We start from the raw sequence: 25911 nt of genomic DNA on the forward strand, positions 1-25911 counted from the left end.
GCCATAGTTACCTGGGTCTCCACTCGCTCTGTCCACTCCATCTTTCAAAAGCAGATCAACATGCATTGTCCTGTGAGTAGATGTCTGGAGCACTGGTTGCCTGAGGGGCCTCTCCTAGCTAAGAATGCTTCACATGGTCTTGTGATCCTCTGCAAACACAGTGGAGAGACTCCCTGCAGGCCATGTGGCATTTGGCACGGAGTGGGCATACAGTACATTTCTGTTGAGTAAATTAAGAGTAGCTTGGTGAGCTCTAGGAGCTTGAAATGTAGGTTGTAGGTATCTCCAGAAGAGGCTGGAAAATGAGACAGGACCCTAGGATTGACAGGGCAAGAGAAATCGCGGACTGTACATGGGTTGTTTTGCCTCAAGGATTTTAATTTGGTTATTATTAATATAAAAACCAATTATTATAATTTGGTTATAATTCATTATTCCCCTTGTTAAATTCCTCACACTTCAGCTTCCTCTTCTTATTGAATTGTTCATACTAGTACTTTTTAACCTTTCTTAAAAGACCAGTTTTTACTCTACTTAAAAATTCACTGTGGCTTCAGATTTTGTCCCCTAAAGATCTTACTGGAACATTACTTCAAGAAAAATCTTTTGTGGTACTTTTAAAGATTTTATTTATTTATTCATGAGAGACACACACAGAGAGAGGCAGAGACATAGACAGAGGGGGAAGCAGGCTCCCCACAAGAAGCCTGATACAGGACTAGATCCTGGGTCCCCGGGATCACACCCTGAGCCGAAGGCAGACGCTTAACTGCTGGGCCACTCAGGCATCCCTTTTGTGGTATTTTGACATCAGTTATCATGAAATTATCCTGACATTGAATCCGTATGTCTTCAGGTAACTGGTCTCTATGTTCGCATCCATAAAATGGGATATGGTCCTTTGTTAGTTAACTGTGGCCTTTCCCGAGGATAAATGATTTAGAGCATGTGAAAGCATTCTCAACAGTGCTGTGTAAATGGCCAGGTCCCTCCAGTTATGAGTAACTGTGAAAAATTGTATTCATATGAATTATGCAGTATAACCAGTTGTCGTGCAATTATTAAGGTAGTTTGCTAGAATGAAACAAAGTGCATTCAGATTTTGTGTTTCTTACAGTGCTAGCCTAGTAATTTGATGAAAAGATCTCAAGCTATATCTTACTTTGGACTGTCCTGAGAAATACAAGAGCTTGACCTTGACCTTTGTTTCTCCATAGGTGTTACAGAACATTTTGGACACTGAAAAGGATTATGCTAAAGAACTTCAGTCTCTACTTGTCACTTATTTAAGACCCCTGCAGTCCAATAACAAGTAAGATTTACATTTTAAACCCCTTGCTAAATAAAGCAAGATAATGTCAGCATCCAGAGTTATTGCTCTTATGTCACTGAATAATTGATTTTGCCCTTTAGAAGAATTTCCACAGATCACAGGTTGCCAAGAACACGGTCAGGGCAACGGAAATTACACAAGATGTTGCTGCTGGAGAGCTTGGCTTTCTTTCTCTTTTGCCTGTGGAAGGAATGAGCACATCTGCATTTCTGTCTGTAGCAGTTTTTATCATTTCTGTCTGTACAGTTTTTAAAAGCGATATATGCAGTTTTACCTTGCACACACGGATCCTGCTAGTGTTTTTATGCAGAAAACATATAAACTGGAAAGTTTTGTGCTCCCCCTGACCTTTGCTTGCTGGGGCAGAAACTCTTCCCCATGGTCTGAGAAGGGAAAGCATGTGGCATTTTGTGAATGTTTGTTAAGGGCACCTCGAGGTCGTATTTCATTCAGACCAAAGAGAATGATAGAACTGTTAAAATGTTTGTGTGTTTGTTTTATTTTTTTTTTTAATTTTTTTTATTTATTTATGATAGTCACAGAGAGAGAGAGAGGCAGAGACACAGGCAGAGGGAGAAGCAGGCTCCATGCACCGGGAGCCTGACGTGGGACTCGATCCCGGGTCTCCAGGATCGCGCCCTGGGCCAAAGGCAGGCGCTAAACCGCTGCGCCACCCAGGGATCCCTGTGTGTTTGTTTTAAATAAAATACTCAAACCTTATTCTGGTCTTAGAAATGTCTGAAGCTTGAATTGAAAACTTCACTTTCACAAAAGAAAAACATTGACCATTTTTTTTGTGCTTGTAGGCGTGGCCTATTTAACAAATAGTGGCTAACTGCATTTGTGTTTTTATTTTAATTGATTACACTTTACTAGAGATTATGATCTATAAGTCAAATAGAAAATTGAGCCACAGGCCCTTAAACTGCAGGACAAAAGCCTTCTCCTTCCCCTCAGTAAGAGTTTACTTTTGCTGGACAGCTGCCTCAGCTATTGGACTTCAGGCTTAAATAAATTTAACATATTTCGTGATTTTTTTTCCTCCCTTTTTTTTTCCAAATCATGTTTGCTAAGGCATAAGGTCTTGCTAAATTTCCCAGTTGGTTATTTTCCATGGCACTATGGGAATCTTAACTTCGGTATGAAAGGATTTTGTATTCCTGTGTTTTGTAAGCATTGAAACATGATCAACAACAAAGTGTCTTTTGTTATTATTATGTAAAACATGAAGTTAATCCTGTGAATCATACTTATTAGAGCTGAATGGAAGGAACCTCAATGAATCATTGAGTCTAGTGCCCTGGAAGAAATGACTATCCCCATTGAACAAATAAGGAAACTGAAGTCCAGAGGCTTATTGCTGTACCCATCACACAGCCAGTAAGTGGCCAGACTCGACCAGCTGCACCTCCTGCCGCTGATTGAAATGTGCCTTCCATTTCGTAGAGGTGACAGACAGGGGCAGGAAACCGAGGTGATGACCCTGAGAGGGGAGATGGGAAAGTTTCAAATGAAGGAGGCAAGAAGCCTGACTCAGAACTGTGCTGTTGCCATGTAAATTCAGAATACACTTGGGGTCTGTTTCTACCAGCTGTCTTTCTGGACAGAATGACTCGAGCAAACCAGACTGTTTACTGTCTGATCCTAAAGGGACCAAGAAAGCCCCCAATCAGGTTCAGTTCGACTCCCCAGTCACCTTCTTGGGGCCATGAGAGAAGGAAGTCAGGGAAGCTGGCTGGCTGAATGTTTCACTTTTGATACCCATACTAGGGGTTTTCCAGCTTGTGGTTCAGAAGGGCATGATGGCAGAGGAACTGGGCACTTCTTATACTCGAGGGGTTACTGGTAAGGTTTGTGTGGGGCTTCCTTTTCTTTGTCAGCAAAAATTACTCTCTTGGAAACACTCCCCTATTATATGAAGAATAAAGAATGTGTGGCTGACACTGGCCTTCTAAATCTTCAGAAAAGTTTTCTTCCAAAAAGTGTTTAAGAACATGGGCTCTGGAGTTAGAATGTTGTGGTTTAAGTTCTGGCTTCACCCTTCACTAGCTTCGTGACTGGGTGATTTGCTTTAACCTCTCTGTGCCTGGGTCTCCTTACATGTAAGATGGAGACAATAGCATGCACCTCATGAGGTTGTTGTCAGGTTAAAATGAGTTATTATTTGTGAAACACCTGCAGAAGTGTTAAGTGCTGTGTGAGTGTTGTTGGTGCATGTAATCACCTACCATTTGGTGGGGGAAAATGGAGAAAATTCATAGTACAGAGGCTCTGGATAAAATTGTTCAGTTGGCCTTTATTTGCTCCATTCCATCCCACAAACAAACAAGCAAGAAAACAAGCAAATAAATCAGTACTATTTTCTTCTCCTCTACTTCCTCTCATGAAGATTTCCTTTTATTGATTTATGAGCATTAAATTGGGAGAAAGTGGATTTTGCAATTTTTCCCTGTGCAGTCTATGAGAATATATAATATCTTTCAATTAATCTCCCAGCTCCTCTAGAAGAGAATACTCAAAATTTTTTACATTTATTCCCCAGCTATGATGTATTTTGCCTATTTAGATACTAAATATTACACACTTGTTATTTGTTCACTCATTGCATTTTGAAACACCTAAATGTCTTTTATAAACACTTGTTTGCTCTGGGATCATTATTCTTATTATAGAAAAAAATCAAGGAAAGACACTTTTAAAAGTTGTTTAAGACCACAGAGTTGTTGTAAATTTAAAAGTGAAAGTTAAAATCTAGGGATTGCCCTTCCCTCATCCCATTTGCCAATTTTTAGCAAATAATCAGCTCACTAGACTAGAGGTAGATAACTGGAATCATCCTGAAGTTCTATTCACTGAAACTATGTATTATTTTTTTTTTCAGTCTGAGTACTGTGGAGTTTACATCTTTATTGGGGAACTTTGAGGAAGTATGCTCATTTCAACAGACACTCTGCCAAGCCTTGGAAGAATGTTCAAAGTAAGTGTTGGGTGTTGCCATTAGGATAGCCAGCAATACCATTTCTTTGGTGTCTTTTGTTTACCCTTTACCTGTTGTCTTAGACAGGGGTACTTTATATTTACTCATTTGTTACAACGTTGATAAATTGTCCTGTATAGAGAAAACCCACTAGGTGGTGGTATTTACAGAGCCAAACCACTAATGCATTGTATATCAGGGCTCTACATGCAGTACGTTTTTTTCTGATTTTATTTAAAAATTGTTTCGGTTTTCTGCTCCTGATCAGTGTAAGAGGCAAATAAGGTCTCAACTGACCATGGACGATGCCTTTGACATTGATTAGATATTTTCTTTTGTATACTGCAAATTACTTGGAAAAATTAGTCAGATGATTCATTCAGTTGCATAAGCTGCTTTTTCTCTTTATATCACTCCTGCTATCTTGTCTATTATATTAATAGTAGAAATACACAAAAAAGTGGGGAAAGGAAAGTATATCTATGTGACCCACAATACATATTTGATGGCTAGCTCAATAGTTGAGGTGTTCAACTTCATATACAAAATGGACTGTAAAGATCATCAGGCAATATATTTTTGTAGCAAGATTAATTTTCCAAGCATTGTATCTCGGAGAAGTTTCATTGTCTACAGGGAGATTGGGGTGATTGCCTGTTTCTTGAGCTTTCTGGGACACAGGTGGTCATCCAGGAAGGAAGATGGTAAGAGCCTATACCAAAGAGACCTGAGGAGCCATCCTAAATACTGATACGGATCCAGCTTATTGATGTGGAAAGATAAGTCACTAAGTGAGAGGAACCAGTTACAAACTAGATTTGTAATCTTTGTTTTCCATTTTATAGAGAAACATGTAGAAGGAAGACAAAGGAATATGCCAAAATTGTTCTAATAGCTGTCTGTGAACAGTGGAATGCTGAATAATTTTTTTCTTGCACTTTTCTGATTTGTCTACAAATGAAGACAGGTGGCTTGTAACTTAAAATAATTAGTCTTGAGGCCATCCTGCCTAGCGACCACCAAGCCACGAAGACTGCATAATATTCCTTTGTGATGTGTCATTTTTAGATTTGATTTCTTTTGTCTGTCCTTTAACTTCATATAAATTAGCCAAGAGTATTTTTTGTGTGCCTGGCTAAAATTTTGAATATTATAATTTGAACAAATATCTTTAAAAAAAAAAAAACCCTACCTAGTAATTTCAAGTAAGCATCTAGCCCCTATTTATTGGTTCTGTGTTTGGTGGCTCAAGTTTAAAGTGGTGGTCAATTATCCCTTCAAAAAACAAAAAATAAGGTGGTGGTCAAGAACTTACATTCCATGGAGAAAGTGATTAGAACATACTTTCTCTTTTAACTTTCGCAAAATAATTCAAAAGGTTTGCATGTAGTCAGGCTTGATTGGTAATCCTCTTCCTTTGTCCCTTGTTTCATATTTTACATTCTGTGTTTCATCTGTCTTACTTACAGGTTTCCAGAAAACCAACACAAAGTAGGAGGTTGTCTGCTGAACCTCATGCCTCATTTTAAATCTATGTATCTGGCTTACTGTGCAAATCACCCCTCAGCTGTCAATGTACTCACACAGCACAGGTAAATTGTTAACTGTTTGCCCAAATAAGCCATTCTGCAGTGAGATCCTTTCCTAAAACCACTTCCTTTAGAAATCCAAGATGTCCAGTTGGACTTTTGATTATCCCCCTTCACAATTGCAGGAGTTAATCTGTCATTACGTGGATTGCTAGTCTGTCAGTGCAGCAGATCATTTCCTGAGCATCTGCTATGTGCAGAAACCGGTACTAGCTGAGGGGGGATACAGTAGCAAACAAGGAAGAGGAAGTCCCTTCCCTCCTGGAGCATAGAATCTCAAGGGAAATACAGACATGAAATGAAATGTCATAAACATGTGGCATTACAAAAGGGTAATTAAAAGGGTGCTGTGAGACTTTGCAGTGTGGTACCAGCTTAGTGTGGGATGAGGGAAGATCAGGGAAAGTTTTCCTGAAGCAAAACTCCATTTAGATCCAGTGTTTTAGCCTTTCCTCATCCCAGTGAATGATTGATCTGAGTTGCTGACAGAAGGCTAAAGTGCCTGGGTTCATTCCTTTTTTCTCTTTCCCTTTCTCTGGTGGGGGAAGCTTCAAACAGTGCTATGGCCAAAGGCAGATACTCATTACCCTGGAAGGGCAGAAGGAAACCAGCAGTGTGAACTATCTGGCAGGCGTTTTAAGCAACGGGCTGTGATAATAATTGTACACGAATATAAATTGTTCACAATTCATGGGGAACAATGAAATGGTATCTCCTTTAAGAGTCCTTGCGAGGGACCCAGATTAGCTCGTATCTCTCTTACCCTTCCTCACCATCTCCTTTCCCAGCCCTGATGCATTCACTGATGCATTCATCTGGACCAGAACCCTGGATGATAGGTTTAAAGATACAGTTTGGACTTTGAAATGGTGTGCTAGAAATCTAGTGTGGGGGTCGGGAGGAGGAAGACAACAGCAAGAACACCACACAGAGTCTCTTAGTACTTGACCCAGAAACGAGACTCAGAATGGATATGGATTCCTCAGGACTGGAAACCGGAAAGAATATTCTTCTCTTAATCTGGCTCAGACTTGAACCCCCAGAGCCAGACTGGAACACTAGTTGACACGAACCCTCAGAAGTGGTAGAAATTTGGGTTTTATCCTGGTTGGTTAGGAGTTTTATTGAATTTAGAGAGCCAATAAGTAAGGATTCTTAAGGTAGAATTCAGTGGGTCCTGCTTGGAGGTCAATTTTCTTCTCCTGATCAAAGTCATGAGTTCTTGTAGAATAGCAAATATGGAAGTTGGAGTTTAAAGAAGGAGAGGCCATGATTCTGAGTTATTTAGGCAAGTAGCTGAACTCCTTATAGCTAATACTAGCTAATAATAGCACTGACAGTGCACCAGGCACATAAGAGCCTATGAGGGAATTACTATTACTACCTTCACTGCTTTACAGATAAGACAGTGGAAGGTCAAGTAATCTGCCGGAGAGCTCATAGCTCTTAAGTAGTTGAGCCAGAATTAGCATCCAGGTCTATCACACTTCTAAAAAAATATTTTTATTAAGATATATATATATATATATATTCCCTACAAAGTATAATTTAAATGCAAATTTAAAGAATTACAATAAAATGAGCACTCGTATACACACCACCCAGCTTAAAAAATAAAACATTACCAAAAAAGAGAGAATGAAAGTGTTACCATTTCCTTTTTTATCTACCAGCCTTATTGAATTCTAATTCACATACCATGCAATTCACCCATTTGAAGCATACAGTTGAATTATTTTTAGCATATTCAGAGTTGTGCAACCATCACCACAATCAATTGAAGAACATTTTCATCACTCCCCAGACAATCCCATGCTCATTAGCAGGCACCCTCCATTGCCATTCCAAGGTAACCCCTAAAGTACTTTAAGTCACTCTGGATTTGCTAATTCTAGACATTTCATTTAAGTGGAGTCACACACCACAGGGCCTTTTATGTTTAGCTTTCTTTACTCATCATGTTTTCAAGCTTCATCATGTTGTAGTACTTATTTGCACCTCATTTTTTTAGAGATTTTATTTATTTATTAATGAGAGAGAGAGAGAGAGAGAGAGAAGCAGAGATACAGGCAGAGGGAGAAGCAGGCTCCTGGCAGGAAGCCCGACATGGGACTTGATCCTGGGTCTCCAGGATCACACCCTAGGCTGAAGGCAGGCGCTAAACCATTGAGCCACCCAGGGATCCCCCAGTACTTCATTTTTTAAATCCTCACAGAAGATTCCATTATTTAGATACTGCATATTGTTCTTCCATTCACTAGTATGTAGACATATGAATTGTGAATAACCTACTGGCTATGAACATCAGCTACAAGTGTTTGTGTGGACATCTGTTTTCATTTCTCTTGGTAGATACCTAGGAGTGACATTGCTGGGTCATATGATAACTCTTCTGTTTCACCTTCGGAGCAGTTGTCAGACTGTTTTCCAAAGTGGCTACACCAATTTATGTTCCCACCACCAGTGTATGAGAGTCCCATTTTTCTCCTCATCCCCACCATTTATTATTATCAGTCTGTTTGATTATAGCCATCCTTATGGGTATAAAGTGATCTCTCATTGTGATTTGGTTTGCATTTCCCTAACGAATAATGATGTTAAGTGTCTTTCATGGGTTTATTGGCCATTTGTATATCTTCATTTGGGAAAACATCTATTTGGATCCTTCACTTACTTTAAAATCAGATTATTTGTTTTATTGAGTAATTATCTGCGTACTGTAAATTCACCATTTTATTTATTTTAAAAGATTATTTATTTTTAAAAGATTTTGTTTATTTATTCATGAGAAATACACAGAGTACTTACACAGAGTACGTCACTCTGGATTTGCTAATTCTAGACATTTCATTTAAGTGGAGTCACACACCACAGGGCCTTTTATGTTTAGCTTTCTTTACTAGTCATGTTTTCAAGCTTCATTGTGTTGCAGTACTTATTTGTACCTCATTTTTTTAAAGAGATTTTATTTATTTATTAATGAGAGAGAGAGAGAGAGAGAGAAGCAGAGACACAGGCAGAGGGAGAAGCAGGCTCCTGGCTGGGAGCCCGACATGGGACTTGATCCCGGGTCTCCAGGATCACACCCTGGGCTGAAGGCAGGCGCTAAACCGCTGAGCCACCCAGGGATCCCCCAGTACCTCATTTTTTAAATCCCCACAGAAGATTCCATTATTTAGATACCTCATTTTTTAAACAGATTTTATTTATGTATTAATGAGAGAGAGAGAGAGAGAAGCAGAGACACAGGCAGAGGGAGAAGCAGGCTCCCTGCCGGGAGCCTGATGTGGAACTTGATCCCAAAACCCCAGGATTATACCCTGAGCCAAAGGCAGATACTCATCCACTAAGCCACCCAGGTGTCCCTATTTATTTATTTTACAGAGAGAGTAAGAGAGAGTGCGTGAACACACACACACACACAAGCTGGGGAGAGGAGCAGAGGGGGAGGGAGAAAAATCCTCAGGCAGACTCCCCACTGAGTACAGAGCCCCACATGGAGCTTGATCCCACAAACCTGAGATCATGAACCAAAATCAAGAGTCGGGTGCTCAACTGACTCAGTCACCCAGGCATCCCAGAAATGCACTATTTTAAAGTGTATAATTAAGTGGTTGTTAATATATTCACCAGGTTGGGCAACCATCACCACCATTTGGTTTCAAAACATTTTCATCTCCCCCAAAAGAAACCTAGTAGCCAGTAGTGGTCACTTTCCTTCTTTCCAGTGGCTAATGATGTTGAACATGGTTGCACATGCTTGTTGGCTATTATAAGACCTTTGAAAATATGTTTGTTTAAATCCTTTGCCTGTTGTTTAGTTGGGCTATCTTTTCATTGTTGAGTTGTAACACTTCTTTATATATTCTTCTTTATATATTCCTCATATCAGATACATGATTTGCAAAAATTTTCTCCCAGTTTATATGTTGTCTTTTCACTTTCTTTTTTTTTTTTTTTTTTTTTGTCTTTTCACTTTCTTGATGGTACCCTATGAAGCACAAAAGTTTTAATTTTAAGTTTAATTTTGATGACATCCATCATACCTATTTTCCTACTGTTGCTTGTGGTTTTGATGTTTTAGCTAAAAAACTATTGCTTAATCCAGGTCATGAGAATTTATGCCTATTTAAGAATTTTATAGTGTTATCTCTTACATTTAGCTCTTTAATCCATTTTTGAGTTAATTTCTGCATACGGTATGAGGGAGGGGTCCAACTTCATTCTTTTGTGTGTGTAAGTCTAATGTCCCAGCACCCTTTGTTGATTTCTATTCTTATAAATTTATTACATTGTTTTATGTCTCAGAATTGGATCTATCTTGGTGAATGCTCCACTTGAGCTTCAGAACAATGTATATTTTTCTGTGGTTAGATGAAATATTCTATAAATGTAAATGAGATTACTAGGTTGACGGCCTGTCTACTTCAGCTATGTCTTTTTTTTTTTTCACCCCAGCTATGTCTTTACTAATTTTCTATCTGCTGGATCTGTTGATTACTGATAGAGGGATGTTGAGGTTTCTAACCACAATAGTGGATTTATCTGTTTCTCCTTTCAATTCTATTAATGTTTGCCTCGTGTATTTTGTTGTACCGTTGTTAGGTGTTTTCACATTAAGGATTGTTTTGTCTTGTTGGGGAATTGGCCCTTTTATCTTTATGTAATGCTCCCTCTTTATCCCTCATAATTTTCTTTGTTCTGATGTAGCTTTTTCTGAAATTAATGTAGCTAACTCAGCACATTTTTGACATATATTTTTCATCCTTTCCCTTTTATTCTATTTATATCTCATAGACAATATACAGTTGTGTCTTGTTTTTTAATCCACTCTGACAGCCTTGTCTTTTAATTGGTATATTGAGACCATTTACATTTAAAGTGATTATTGATATAGTTGGATTCATGTTTACCATGTTTATAACAGTTTTCTTTTTAAATATTTTTTAAAGATTTTATTTATTCATGAGAGACACACAGAGAGAGGCAGAGGAATAGGCAGAGGGAGAAGTGGGCTCCCCGCAGGACTCGATCCCAGGACCCCGGGATCCCGGGACCTGAGTCAAAGTCAGATGCTCAACCACTGAACCACTCATGTGTCCCTATAACTGTTTGCTATTCATTGTACTTGTTCTGTTTCTTTACTACCCCACTTTTACTGACTTCTCTGGTTTTAGTTAAATGTTTTATGTGACTTCATTTTTCATTTTATCTTCTCTCCTAGCATATTATACTTCTGAAAAAAACTTTAGTGGTTTCCCTAGAGTTTACAATAGCCATTTATAACTAACAGCACTTTCATATAACACTTTGATTTCATAGGTAGTATTCTCAATTCCCCCTCATCTCTTACAACATTGTTCTCATTCACTTCATTTATCCATAAGGTAAAATCACCTGATATATTGTCACTATTATTACTTTGAACAGTTATCTATTAGATCCATTAAGAATCAGAAAAGGGGGGGACCGCTGGGTGGCTCAGCGGTTTGGCGCCTGCCTTTGGCCCGGGGCGTGATCCTGGAGTCCTGGGATGGGAGTCCCGCGTCGGGCTTCCGGCATGGAGTCTGCTTCTCCCTCTGCCTGTGTTTCTGCCTCTCTCTCTCTCTCTCTGTGTCTATCATGAATGAATGAATAAATAAATAAATAAATAAATCTTTAAAAAAAGAATCAGAAAAAGGTTTTCTTTCACTTACATGTATTATTCTCTGGCACTCTTCCCTTTTTATGTAGGTCTAAGTTTACTTCTCTCTGAAGAACTTTTTTTAACAATCTTTGTGAAGGTGGTCTACTGGTGATAATTTCAGTTTTTGTTTGCCTGAGGAAGTATTTTTCCTCCACTTTTTTTTTTTTTTAAAGTAGGCTCTACTCCCAGTGTGGAGCCCAATGCAAGGCTTGAACTCATGATTCTGAGATCAAGACCTGAGCAGAGATTGAGTCGGACTCAGAACTGACTGAGCCTCCCAGGTGCTCCTCTCCTCCACTTAAAAAAATTCTTTTCCCTTTTATTTTTATTGTGGCAGAAAATATATATAGCATGAGATATACCCTCAACAGATTTCTAAGTGTAAGAACAGTATGCGAGGAGATTTTTCTATGATCTTTGCCTTGAGAACTTGAGTGGACTCTTGGATGCAAAACCCATGCAAGTATTGGGATCCTAAGACTAGGCCCCTGGGAGTTTTTAACTGTTCAGCTAGTCCACATGTAGACTCTTAAAATTCATCAAAATTAGCATTTGAGTGTTTCTACCAGTTACTGGCTCCCATGGCTTCTTCAGGGAAGCAGATCTCTGTTTTAATTCTCTGTATTTACCTGCCTTTCCAGATTTGGGGTGGAGGGGTCATCTCATTTCCTGGTGGATCTAAGGAAAGTCATTGATTTTCAATTAGTCCAGTTTTTTTTTCTTCCTTGGGAGAATAGTAAGGATGCCTTCCAAACTCTATATGTCAGAGCTGAAACCAGAAGTCCTTCAATGATTTTTTTGAATTCTGTTTTTGGTGGTTGCTTTGAGACTTTCCATATATATCCTAACTTATCAGAATCTCCTTTATATTCACACTAAATTAATTCTAGTGTGATAAACTAATTTTACTCCTCGTATACCCTGTGTCTTCTCATTTGGGGCTACTGTTATACATATTATATCTATATGCTATAAACCCAGAAATACATTGTTGTAAATATTATTTTATGTAATGCTATGTGTATTACTGAAACAGAGAGGGAAAGGAGAACAAGGATATATTTAGAGCATCTGTTACATTAACATTCACTTTTAGTAGGTGTTTATCTTAATTTCTTCCTGTGGATTTGAGTTACTATCTGGTATCATATCCTTACTCCAATAGTGCTTTCCTCCCACCCACTGCCACTGTGCTGTGCTTGTAAAATATATTACATTTCAATGTTACAGGCCCAATGATATTGCTTTACACAATCATTTTTATACTAGTTAAGAGAAAAAGGAGAAATATGTAAATATGTCTTTCACAATTGCATGACTACCTTTGCTGGTGCTCTTTTTACATGTAGATTTGAATTTACATTTGGATTTACTTAATTTTCTCATGTAACTTTAATATTTTCTTGTAAGCTGGGTCTTCCAGCAAGTAATTCTTTGGTTTTGTTTATTGGGGAATATTTCCATTCCACCTAAATTTTGGAAAAATAGTTTGGATGGATATAGAATTCTTGGTGGGCAGTTTCATTTCTTTACCTTGAGTATATGTCATTTCACTGCCTCTGGGCCCATATTAATTCTGATGAGAGATTAGTGGTTAATCTTATTCAGGTTCCCTAGCCTATGATCAGTTTTCTCTTTCTATTTTTAAGATTTTCTCTTTTTTTTTTTTTGTCTCTCAGCATTTTTACTACAATTTGTACATGGATCTCTTTGCACCTGTCCTACTTGGAATTCATTGAGTTTCTTGGCTATATAGATCAACATTTTCCTCAAGTTTGGGGTTTTCAGTCATTATATCTTCAAATATTTTTTTTCTGCTCCATTCTCTCTCCTCTCCTTTGGGACTGTCATGATTCATATGTTTTTGTGCTCAAAGATGCCCCACATTTCTCTGAGGCTGGTTCATTTTTCTTTATTCGTTTCTCCCTGCCCCCCCCCCCCGTTTTCTCAGATTGCATTATCTCTCTGAATCTATCATTAAAGTTACTGATTCTTTCTTCTGTCAGTTCGCATCTACCACTGAGCAGCTCCAGTGAATTTTAAAATCTCAGATATTGTATCTTTTAACCCCAGAACTTCTATTTGGTTCTTTTTTTAAAAAAAAACAATTTCTGTCTCTTCACTGATACTCTCTGGTAAGACATTGTCATTATAGCTTCCTTTAGTTCTTTAAGCATGGTTTCCTTCTTTTGTTGTTGTTTATTTTTTTATTGGAGTTCGATTTGCCAACATATAGTACAACACCCAATTTTCATCCCATCAAGTGCCCCCCTCAGTGCCTGTCACCCAGTCACCCCATCCCCCCACCCACCTCCCCTTCCACTACCCCTTATTCATTTCCCAGATTTAAGAGTCTCTCGTGTTCTGTCACCCTCTCTATTTCCCACTCATTTTCTCTTCTTTCCCCTTTAATCAGCATGGTTTCCTTTTGTTCTTAGAGCACATTTATAATGGCTTTGAAGTCTTGTAACTCTCACAGACAATTTTTATTATCTCTTTTTATCTCTTGTGTATGGGTCACACATTCCTGTTTCTTTGCATGTTACATATTTTGTTGTTGTTGTAAACTAGACACTATGCAATTTTAGCGTTAGAAACTCTGGATACTGATTCCTTTCTCTCCTCTTGGGGGTGTGTTGTTGTTATTGTTTGCCTATTTGTTTAGTTACTTGATAGTCTCTCTTAGTGACGCCTGTTTCACCCACAGTGTGCACCTCTGACGTCATCCTTCAGAGAGCATAGCCCTGGTCATGCACACAGTCAACCTGAAAGGATGGTGGTTTTAGCAGGGTTCTCTTTGACCATCTCTCCCTGATTTTCCTGTTAAGCTGTCTACCCAATTCTGCATCAGATCCAGCTGTTAGGCCCCACTAATTTCCAGTGGATTGCTCTCATGGTTTTGACAATCCCCTGTGGGGCATAAATTGATCTGTCATCCAATCCAATGAAGTTCAGGCAGGGGTAGTTTTTGAGACAAATCTTTGAAGTGTGTTCTGACCCTTCTTAGCTGTGTCTTTCCTTGGTACTTTCTAGTGACCTAACTAGCCTATGGTTTACATTCTTGCTCTTAATTAAGAAGAGCTGCCGGCATCCTCTTCTTTTCCTCATCACCAAAATCTTCATTGTTTTTGCAAGAACTTTTAGGTTTGGATTCCCTCACACTCTTTTTCTTTTATCCTTTTTTTAAAAAGTAGGCTCTACACCCAACATGGGGCTCTAGCTCATGACTGTGAGATCAGGAGTCACATGGTCTACCAACTGAACCAGCCAGGCGCCCCTCCCCACACTTTTTTTTTCTTTTTCCTTTTTTAAAAATTTAAATTCAATTAGCTAACATCTGGTACATTTATTTCTGATGTAGTTTTCACTGATTCGTCAGTTGCATATAACACCCAGTGCTCATCATATCACATGCACTCTTTCATGCCCATCACCCAGTTACCCCATTCCCTCATCCCCCACACTCTTTTTCAACTAAAACCAGTTCCTCTGGGGAGAGCCTCAGAACTCTCTGTTCCTGTAGGCTGCCTTCCTCCCTGGGAAAAATCTTTGTGCCACTGTTTTGGGCACTGGGTAGGGCACTAGCCTCTGGTCTTCTCTGCTTGCCTCTCTCAGCACAGAACCTCTGCCCAGCAAGTGAGTAGGGGTGAAGGTGTTGGGTCCCAGTGTTTTCAGCCTGCCACTGTAGGGATAGAGCCTTCTTCCTATGCCTGTGTGAGAGGCTGAGTAGAGAAGGAAGCCTCCACCTCTTAGCCATGCTGGCTAGGAATTGGCTTCTTCAGCTTAAAGTTTAAGCAGATGAGATATGCTAGTGAGGTATTGTGTCCTTGGATTGGGAGCTGAGGGGAGAGGGAGGGAGACCTGAAGTCTTGGCCACACTTGCAAGAGGTAGAGCCTCCATCAAGCTGAGTGGGGAGGGAAGGAGAGAGGAAGATGGCAAGTTCATGGTCAAATGCCAGGTACTCTCCTTGTTCTGAGCATTGGAATGTTTTCTTGAATAAATGTTCTTTCACTTATCATTATGCCATTAGGACAATTTCTGGAGACCTGAAATGGTTGCTTTTATAGTTTCCACCAACCTGCAGGTTTGTGTGGGGATTAAATAAGATAATGTCTACAAAGTACCCAGTATTTAGCACAAGGCAGTTGTCACCACTCTTTATTTCTACTTTATTCATTTGCTACCAGCCATTAGTTACTTTTTAAAAAGAAAGTTGTATGTGGCATTTCCAGCATACAAAATACAGAAATAAAATAAAGTCCACCCAGGTAGCCACCATTCAGCTTAACAAACAAATTTTAGCTGCAGTCGTAGTCCTATATGTACTCTCTCCTATTTCCTGTTCCTCCCTCCCATGCCACAGGGAACCACAGTCCTGAATTTGGTTTTATCATTTCCAGAAATATTTTCATACTTTACTATCTATCTTCAATTAAGAAAAAAAAATACCCAGAAGCATTTTTCCTGTGGTGGATAAACATCTTGTGTGTATAAAGACAAATTTCTTAATACCAATAAAAAGAGATCCCCCTCATGTTAGAATATGAGCACACTTTCTTTTCCTTTTAACCTGAGAAGGTCAATTCCAGAAAGAAATGGTGTACCTCCAGGAGCCGACTTCTATAGTGTTCAGAGAAGTTTCAGTTGTAACTCTGTGTGCTAGAATGTTATGACTGCATTTACCCACATTAGGATTTTAATTTTGTAAATAACAGTAGAGATTCCTTCAACCATTATGATTTAAAGTTTGTTACAGGGATGCCTGAGTGGCTCAGTGGTTGAGTGCCTGCCTTTGGCTCAGGGCATGATCCCGGATTCCTGGGGTCGAATCCCACATCGGGCTCCTTGCATGGAGCCTACTTCTCCCTCTGCCTGTGTGTCTGCCTCTCTCTGTCTCTCATGAATAAATAAACAAAATCTTAAAAAAATAAATAAAGTTTGTTAGAGAGTTAATTTAAAGTTTCTCAACTTTGGGGGGATTATCATATCCTATTTGCTTCATTTTGGTTAGTGGTGTTTTTTGAGAATTTTATAATATACCTTGAAATGATGGAAGACTCATTGGAGTCCCATAGAACTGAATTTTTATATTACCTTTTATTTCTATATAAGGGATGAAAATTAAATTGAAATCCTTGGAGGTTTCCCCAGATGTGTTTCTCATATAATCTCAGCTCTTTTACATGTATCTTGTGGGCAATTTATGCTGAAGACTAGAGGCAAGGTATAGGTGAATGAAATTTCAGTCTAAAATCCTATTTTATTGTTTTTTTTTAAAAAAGCAAGATTTATTTACTTATTTGAGAGGGAGGGAGAGAGAGGGAGAGATAGAGGGAGAGAGAGAGAGAGGTGGGATAGGAGCAGAGGGAGAGGGAGAGAGAATCCCAAGCAGACTCCCCGCTGATCATGGAACCCTGATGTGGGGCTCGATCTCATGACCCTGAGCTGAAGCCAAGAGTCGGGTGTTTAACTGGCTGTGCCACACAAGCACCCCTAAAATCCTGTTTTAGATGAAAGTGTCAGCCGAAATAAGGACATTGGTGGATTTCTGTTCTTTCCCTGCCGAAATCTGTGGATGCTTAGACACTGAATTCCACTGGAGCCTTAACCGGCCAGTCAGTTGAACTTCTTCCTTTCGGCCTGCAGATGGCAGCATCATACCAGAAATATACCTGACATTTGGCAAAGACCTACTACAGCTTTGAAATTCATTACGTGTTGGTACCTTGTTAAAAATGCAGTGATGTATCATCTGAATATGGATATAGAAGCAGACCCCAACTTTGATGTGTCCCCATATTTACATATATTTGAATGGCTGCCCCAGTCTTTTGTTATCCCTTGGTTGAGGTCTTTTGGGATTTCCCCTCTCTTTCCCTTTCAGGCTTATTACTGTAGCTCTTGTTTCTTCCTGGGAATAAGTGCTCCCTTACAAAAATACCCACTTCTCTCTCGTGCTTTGGTGTGTCTCCCATCCTTTTCGCGAGGGAAGGGACTCAGATTGAAAGAGAGAGCAAGGTGGGCAGCCCGGGTGGCTCAGCAGTTTAGCGGTTTAGCGCCGTCTTCAGTTCAGGGCGTGATCCTGGAGACACCGGGCTCCATGTCACCACTGTGCCCGGTTCCTCTTGTTGTCTTACTGTTTACCCTGTTGTCAGCAATGAAGACTTGGAGGAAAAACCCAGAGTTGTGTTGTGCATTCGTTCCGGGGACAAGGAGCCTAGGGAACATTCTGAGACTGGGTTCGGTTCTTTCTGTGTCTTTGAGGAACCGGGGGAGGGAGCGCACGCGGGACAGATCACAAACAAAAAGTGGCGGGGATGAAAAAGAAGCAGACAGCCTTGGCTCTGGGACTAGATGAATGAATAAAGTGATAATAGGGATCCACCTAACCCATTTGAGTGGCATCCCTGGGATTTCCCACTGGCCAGAGGTCCAGGCCTTCAGCTCCTCAGGCCTCACTTCCCCCTTTCCAGGCCACAGTGATTTCCATGAAAGCAGGGCAGGGGAGGAAGGAAGTGTAGGGAGGGAATATCTAATCCTTTTCCAGCTATTTTAGGTAGACTTCTCATCCTCAAAGTAGAAATCTATGCAAAGATTCCACAGAAACACTCTTATATGATATGGTTAACCTCTGTAGAAGTATTAGAAGTTAGGATCATTTTCTGGAGCTTTCTAGCCTAACCCCAAACATCCCAGAGCCCCATCCACCATGCATTCTGTGAGATAAATGTATATTGAATCTAAAACAGCATTCATACATTGAGAACTGCTTCTCTTATATCACATCATGTGTACAGAACATGTGAAGCTTGAAAAACAAGTTTTAACCTACTGACATTTCCAACAGGCTATATAAAATTAAAAACCGCATTTTAAAGACAGCTTGTTCTTTGATATAACAATAGATATTTGAATCTTACATTTTTGTATAATGACCTTAATTTGTGGATTAAGTTTATTTGGCCAAGTAAAATGTGTCTTGTAGGATCTAGTTATTGTAATGGGCAGTGGCTTTATTAAGACAGTTTTGTTCACTTGTTGCACTAGTAAAATGCTCATTTCTTCCCAATAGCCGATGATCTCATGTTAAATGGAAAAATTTTTTTTAAAATTTTTTATTTATTTATGATAGTTACACACACAGAGAGAGATACAGAGACACAGGCAGAGAGAGAAGCAGGCTCCATGCACCAGGAGCCCGATGTGGGACTCGATCCCGGGTCTCCAGGATCGCGCCCTGGGCCAAAGGCAGGCACCAAACCGCTGCGCCACCCAGGGATCCCTAAATGGAAAAAATTTTAAAGACCCTCTTTTATGATATTTAGCAAGCCTAAAAGTTAGAATGCGGCATGGAAAGTAATAACAAAATACACGTTAGCATTTGCTTTTAATTGTTGTAAGCCTTGTATCAATTAGTGTAGAACATCGAGGACAGGGGGCATTTATTTAGTCATGGAGAGAAAAAAAATAAGACTTGTTTACCTAATTGAAAAGAAATTAGGAAAGTGATTTTCCCTAAATTACATTTCTATTCAAATGCACTCTCCAAATTCAAGTTATTTTCCTAATTATATTTTATATGCAATGAATTTTTAAACCTCTTTGTGCACTTTATGCTCTTGGTTGGAAATTTAACATCAATTGAGTTTCCATTAAGCTGGAAATCACAGCTTAATGGTAGTTTTTAGAGATGTGATTTTAGCAAGGTATTTGTCTTGGCATAGTAATAACAGTAATATAAATGCATTTATAGACTACTTTAAAGTTTACAAAATACTTTTCTACACAAAGGCGTGTGGTGTCATGGAAAGACTTGAGGCTTTGACTTCAGACCTGGGCGTGAACCCCAACTTAGCCATTTACTTCCAATTACTCTTCCTGAGTCTCAGGCTTCTCATCTGTAAAATGAGGATAACACCTGGGTTGAAGTGCCACTGTGCATATTAAATAGGAATGAATGTTTGTGAATATCTTAGCATGAAACAAGTCACCTTCTGAACCCCAGTAGTGAATCTTCAGAATTTAGTAGGAAGTAGATTTAATCCCTGTCTTACAAATGAGTCAGCTGAGTCCAGGTAACTGATCCAGAGGCACCAGCCCTGTTTCATGACTCCAGGTCCAGAGCTCTTCCCTCCTCCCAGGGGCTTCTGGGGCAAGACGGCAAACATAGATACAATACTCAGCATGGATTGCCAGGTGTGGCCACTCAGATACCATCCAGCTTCCATCAAAGCAGTGATTCCTAGCCCATTTTCCCTCTGACATACATGTGACCCTGCATGGCTCCAGGTTGCTGGGGTGTTAGCTGAAACCCCATCCCTTTCTCTCCCACTCACAAAAGCCCAAGAAGGGAGTGTGTCTATTAATAGGATAACCTACAATCCATCCCATCCCCACCCCACCACCCAGTATTTTACTGCCAATAGCAAGTTTCTCTGAAAACCTTTCACCACTGATTGCAACATGCCATGGTTAGGAACTGCCTGCCTGAGCTGTCTTCTAGGGAGAATAAGTCATTTTGAAGTAGACAGTTCATGATCGAGAGTGATGAGAAAGATTGGTGGGACCAGTGGGAGGTAAAAAGTGTGGGCTTGAGTTTGTAGGCAATCAGAGGTTCTTGAGTAGAAAGCAACAGGATTAGAGTGGTAGTCTGCAGGACAACTTGGAAGCCAAAAAGGCTGGAAGCCAGGAGACCAGTTGGACTCTTGGAGTGAACCAGATGGTATGAGATAAAGGTCTGAACCGTGGCAGTGGCAGCGGGAATGGAAAGGAATCAACCTGAGACTGATTGGCTATGCACAAGCAAGCAAGGAGGCAGAGGGGGCCCAGTCAGAAGCAGAAGTTTCAGAATATGCTGTCAGGTAGGCAGTGGGTGTCCTTCTTTAATTTTATTTTGCACAAATGAATATTAAAATGATCTTGCAGCCCCAGGACTCAGGATCACGTTGCTAGAAAGGGACAATTAGGACGGTGCAAAAAAGCAGAAAAGAAAAGCCCAAGCTTATAGGGCATAGTTCATAACATATTAGTGGTCTTTTTCTTTTAACCCAATTGCTGCCTTATGGAACTGTCTGTGTAGCCTGCTGTGCTGGTTTCAGATCCTAGGCTAAGTGACTTTGTGGCTAGTCATAGGAACATGCAGCTATCTGAATTTTGAACTTGATTCTGAACATTACAAGTGGGTGCCCGATGATAGGGAGTATGCGGTGAGTTGCTACGCTTGGCATTTTACCAGTCAATAACCAGAAAGTTTGAAATGACTCAAGCTGTATGTGGAGGCCGTCTGATAGACTGTATGTCCCATGTTGGTGGGGGCAGTCTCCTTAATTGAGGGCAGGGATTTTTATTTCATCCACTGCTGTGTCCCCTGCAGAGAACAGAGCCCATTTATTTGTAGATGTCAATCAATGATTGTTGTATGCACAGATGAAGCCGGGGATCACAGTGACTCTGGCTTGCCACAGTAGCCCCAGTGCTGGGCACAAGGCTGATTGCATAGCAGGAGCTGAATAAAGGTTTATCAAATGGAACTGACATGAGTTGGACAGCATTTGGTTTAGCGAAACTGATTTCTGTCTGGTTTTATATTGTGCAAAATACAGGAAAATAATATTGGGTTGGGAATTCTTTACTTGGAACATTAAGCAGTAACAAAACCATGTTCATTCTTTTGCTAGTGATGATCTGGAACAATTCATGGAAAGTCAAGGTGCGTCCAGCCCAGGGATCCTCATTTTAACAACCAGCCTCAGCAAACCATTCATGCGACTGGAAAAGTATGTCACTCTCTTGCAAGAGTTGGAACGGCATATGGAGGTAAGAAGGCAGTGTGTGGGCCTCTGCTCTAGAGGAAGCAGCCAGTCTCCCTTCAGACTAACCCTGCTGAGGAATTCAGGAAAAGCCTTGGTTTCACATTTTACTTGATCCAGTCTTCCCTCTTCCTGGGCTTCTAGTATCCCTCTTTATGCAGCAAAATAGAAAGGGGGCATTCTTTTTCCCCCCTCTTAAGATTTTTTTATTTTTATTTAATTTATTTTTCCCATTTTTATTGACAAATAAAAACCATATATGTTTAGGTTGTACAATGTGATTTTTTTAAGTGTACCATGTGATGGTTTAATATCTGTAGACATTGTGAAATGATTCCCACAAGCTAGTTAATTCACACCTCCATCACCTCACACAGTTACAAGTATTTTTTTATAACACTTACAATATACTCTCAGTGAATTGCAAGTATACAATACAGTGCTAGAAACTATAACCACCATGCTGTACATTAGATCCCCGGAATTCATTCATCTTGCAACTAAGAGGTCCCTCCTTTACTACAAAATATTCGTGATCATTTGTCTTCCCAGCCTCAAACCCGGTGCTTCTCTCAAGTTGACTTAGGTTCTCCTCATCTGTCGATGGTGGTTCAGTCAAAATTGGCCAAGATTTTCTGTTGTTCTGGTATATGAACCAGCCTGATTGTGGGATATAAACAAAGCAAAGCATCAGAAAATATAAACACCATTTTCACTTATAGACAGGGATAAATATCTTGAGATCACTGCGATCATTCAGCTTTCTGAATTACAGCTTTCTGGGTTACACTGGAACATTCTGGAATCTCCTTAAAGACTCATAAACAGGATAACCAATATTAATTGATCTGTCTATGTATCCATAGACCTACATCAAATCCCCTCACATTTGTGTTTATAAACTTAGAGTTGATTGGCAATAGCTGCAGCATAGCTATAATCTTTCCTAAATATTAAGATTGGCAACGATGCCTGACCATTGAATACTGTTTCAGCAAGAGGCCAGATCCTTTTATTAAAACCCAATCAACAGGGATTGCTTCTAGAGTCGTCCTTGCACCATGGAGCATGGGTGTTTGAGGTGTGGGTGGGAGAGGAGGGCCCTCTGAGGGAGGCTGCGTTTACCCTAGTTGCTCTTCCTGTGTCTGAGGAAAGGTTTTGAGGTTTTAAAGGGTTTGATTATCTTTAAAGAAAAAGGTTGCACACCGCTGTTCTCATCAGCATTTGTAAGGATTGAAAGCGTGTACTCTGAGCAAAACCACATTCTCAGGTTGTTTGGCCTGCCGGAAAGCTGGAGGCAGCAGGGAGCTAGTGAGCAAAGCCTGCTGGGATGAAATTTCAGTTAGGCCTTGGGAAGGTGTTGACCTCTGGATGCCTTCCCAAAAGCTAAACCAGTTTGCTGAACCGTTTGAGGTTTGCCCCTCCTTGCTTATTGCAGAAATCCAGAAACCAGCGGCCTCAGTTTCTGTTCCTGCTCAATGCAGGAGTGCTAACATATACTCAGTTTGAGGAGAAGAATCCCCAGCCACCCCCGCTGTCTGGATCCCCTCCAATGGGCTTCTGTGTGTTGGAGCCTGTCTGCACTCCTGCCTCCGTTGGCTGTTGCTCACCTGCCTTGGGCCGCCTTCTGTTTCCCACCAACAGATAACCCACACCCTCAGCACTAGTTAGCCATCCGGTGAGCCACTTTCTCCAGATTTCTGATCATTTAGCATGGCCGCTGGCTAAGGGGAGCCTAGAATCAAATTAGCTATTGGTTAATTTGGCAAAGGATACATTTGACCATAAAAGAATAGAAACCTTCTTCACAGAAGCAATACTGTTCTTGGCTTGGGGCAGACCCCTGGTCTGTCCAGCTGTGTGTTTTCTTACCTATGGCTGGTGGAGCAGCAGATTTTGTCCTTCCGTTAGGCCGGCTGAATCCCAAAGGTTAGGTAGACATATACTCCCATGGTGGGTATACAGCCTCCCCAAGAATCTCCCCTCTCCCTTCATGAGTGGTCACGGAGATATGCATTCCTCAGAGCCGTTCTGGAACCTGTCTGCTTTTCAGGGTTGTAAGTAGCACAGAACTGCAGACCATATATGTGGCTTACAAAGAAGCACATGGTATGAAACTTGGAATTTTGTTCCCATCTGCCCCACTGAGCCTCCTGGAGGAAAATGAAGGCATTTTAGGAAGTAAGATGGGATTGATTTTTCTGTAACCACGGTTCCCTACCTCTTGTCACTTATTAACAACGTGGCCTGATGATGCCCCCTCCTGACTGCTGATTATTTATTATCTAGAGACTCAGTAACCACACCTAGCATGTTGTTGCCAAATCCATGATGCGCTACCTACCGCCTGTCTACGTTTCTTGGTCATCTGATCATGGGAGGCGCTGAGACGCCAAATGCTTAGGTGCTGCCTTATTTTGTGATCTTTAAATTAGCATACAGTGAAATGGACTTTTTTCTTTTGACATATAGTGCTGTGGCTTTCAGCACGTGTCTGGATTCATCTGACCACTGCCACGATGGAGATACAAGACAGATCCATCATCCCCTCAGATTTCCTCTGTGTCCTTGCGGCTGCCACACCCTCCTCCCTCAACCCCTGGCAATGGCTGATCTGTTCTCCTTTAATATTATTTTGCAATGTATTCCTTTAATAGGATACGCATCCAGATCATCAGGATATTCTGAAAGCAATCATAGCATTCAAAACTCTCATGGTAGGTGATGCTCTCCAATTATAATTCTGTTTTGTATGCTTTGTTCCTAAAAGAGTGACATGTGTGTAACGTTTCTTTCCTTATGCAAAGGTCTTTAGAGTGGAAACAATAAGCTTTAGTGACAGTACGGCAGTGATTGTCTCATTTAATTTTGTCTTCCAAAAAATCATGCTTACCTATGAAAGGTTGCCAGGCTGAGAGTATAAAGCACTCACATTTGAAGTTTTTGCCACATTAAGCATTGCTGTGTAGGTGGGGGGTTTCCTTTTGTCTCTTTGTCTTTCCCCCCCGTGTCGTTCACCTTATGTCTGTGCAACTTGTCGTTCACTGATTGGCATCGATAATGGATTCATCTATATATGCCAAAAGGTGTGAGTTTGTTCTTTGCATATGAAAAAGAAATCCTTCATCAAATCTAAAAGGAGAAAACCTACTCAAATACAGTTGCTTTATACAGATTTCTATCAAAGCTATCTGTAATCTTGTATCTTGAGCATGATGGTTAATGTCTTCTGGAACCCACTGATGGCACTTGGTAGCATTTTAGGAGAAAAGATAGTGTTACTTTGAGTGATTGATTAAGTTCAAATTCACTTTTAAAAAAGATTTATTTATTTATTTGAGAGAGAGGAGCACAAGAGGGAGAGGGAGAGAGAATCTCAAGCAGACTCCACGCTGAGCATGGAGCTGGGTGCAGGGATCTCTCACAACCCCGAGATCACGACCCAAGCTGAAACCAAGAGTCAGACACTTAAGCGACCATGCCACCCAGGAACCCCAAGCTTAGCTTCATTTTAGACATTTCTGTGGCATTCTAATTGACTGCATTCCATGGTTAGTTACTGATCCTTGCTATAACGTTGTGAGGCAGCATTCACCATCACCTCATTTTTATTGCTGTTAAAAGATCAGTACCTGGTGTGTCCACAGGAAACATCAAATTGAAGAGCAGAGTAAAGCATTAGGTTAAAATTGCTGTAGTCATAGGTCAAAAATGGTTGAATATTGGCAATTTTCTATGGCTCAACCTAACAGAACAGCCCACCGAAATATGGCATTTATTACTACTTGTGTCCCTTGATTTGTCCTATGTAAATTGAATATAGAATTCTTTTTTATAAAAATAATATTTCTTTCTGACCATTGTACATGTTGTGAAGCTTGCTTTGATGGCCATAGTATGTTTATTCCCAGTATAGATGCTTCAAAAATGTGTGTACAGTGAACTGCTGTCTTTAAGTTTACATGTAGCTGAAAGGGGCAGCAGAGATTTTATAGAAAACACACCCCAAAAAACTATGACATTTATTTGGAAACAGTAGCATAGCTAACCATATGTTCATTTTCATATTCAGCTTGGAATGAGTACTGTTAAATCACTCTAAGAAATAACTTCACACTTTCTGAAGCAGTGATATTTATATATAGTGTATTCATATGCCACATATTGTTTCCTGGCTTGTATTTTCAGTTTGTATTAGTAAAATTCAGTTGTATCTCTTTTTCATGGTTCTCTTAGGAATGAAAATTAATTTCGTATTTTTTCCATATCGATCTACTACTAGTGCCTAAAGTATAGGGCCGTGCCACAGTGAATCCAATTGATCTTATAACGAAACAAATACAGGGTCCCTTCTACCACTTTATCTTGATGTTTTGACAAAAGTGGCCCTTCTTCACAAAACCTTTGGCTAGAGATTTAAGATAGTGGATCTCTTTATGTGTCAGGAGCACATCTGGTGATGGGACTTGTGATGAGGAATAGGGACTCCGTGGCAATCTGAAAGTGCAAAGTCCCA

At 40.1% G+C, this 25911-nt stretch overlaps 1 protein-coding gene and 1 long non-coding RNA gene across 4 annotated transcripts in view; one reads left to right on the forward strand and one right to left on the reverse strand.

Annotated features, from left to right (window-relative positions):
* The window catches only part of ARHGEF6 (Rac/Cdc42 guanine nucleotide exchange factor 6), a 101730-nt gene that overhangs the window by 58098 nt on the left and 17721 nt on the right, over nt 1-25911 (forward strand). For all 3 annotated transcript variants that reach the window (XM_077889391.1, XM_077889390.1, XM_077889392.1), the window contains 5 exons: nt 1218-1312; nt 4215-4310; nt 5780-5902; nt 21264-21402; nt 24053-24112. In XM_077889391.1, coding sequence (XP_077745517.1) covers nt 1218-1312; nt 4215-4310; nt 5780-5902; nt 21264-21402; nt 24053-24112 — 513 coding nt within the window. The remainder of the gene's footprint in view (nt 1-1217; nt 1313-4214; nt 4311-5779; nt 5903-21263; nt 21403-24052; nt 24113-25911) is intronic.
* Nucleotides 21199-23632, reverse strand: LOC144308618 (uncharacterized). Its single transcript, XR_013375028.1, has 2 exons — nt 23268-23632; nt 21199-22055 (listed from the first exon to the last, which is right to left on the reverse strand). It is a non-coding gene; the product is annotated as an uncharacterized LOC144308618 (long non-coding RNA).

This window comes from Canis aureus, chromosome X (assembly GCF_053574225.1).
Source record: "Canis aureus isolate CA01 chromosome X, VMU_Caureus_v.1.0, whole genome shotgun sequence".
Lineage (NCBI taxonomy): Eukaryota > Metazoa > Chordata > Mammalia > Carnivora > Canidae > Canis > Canis aureus.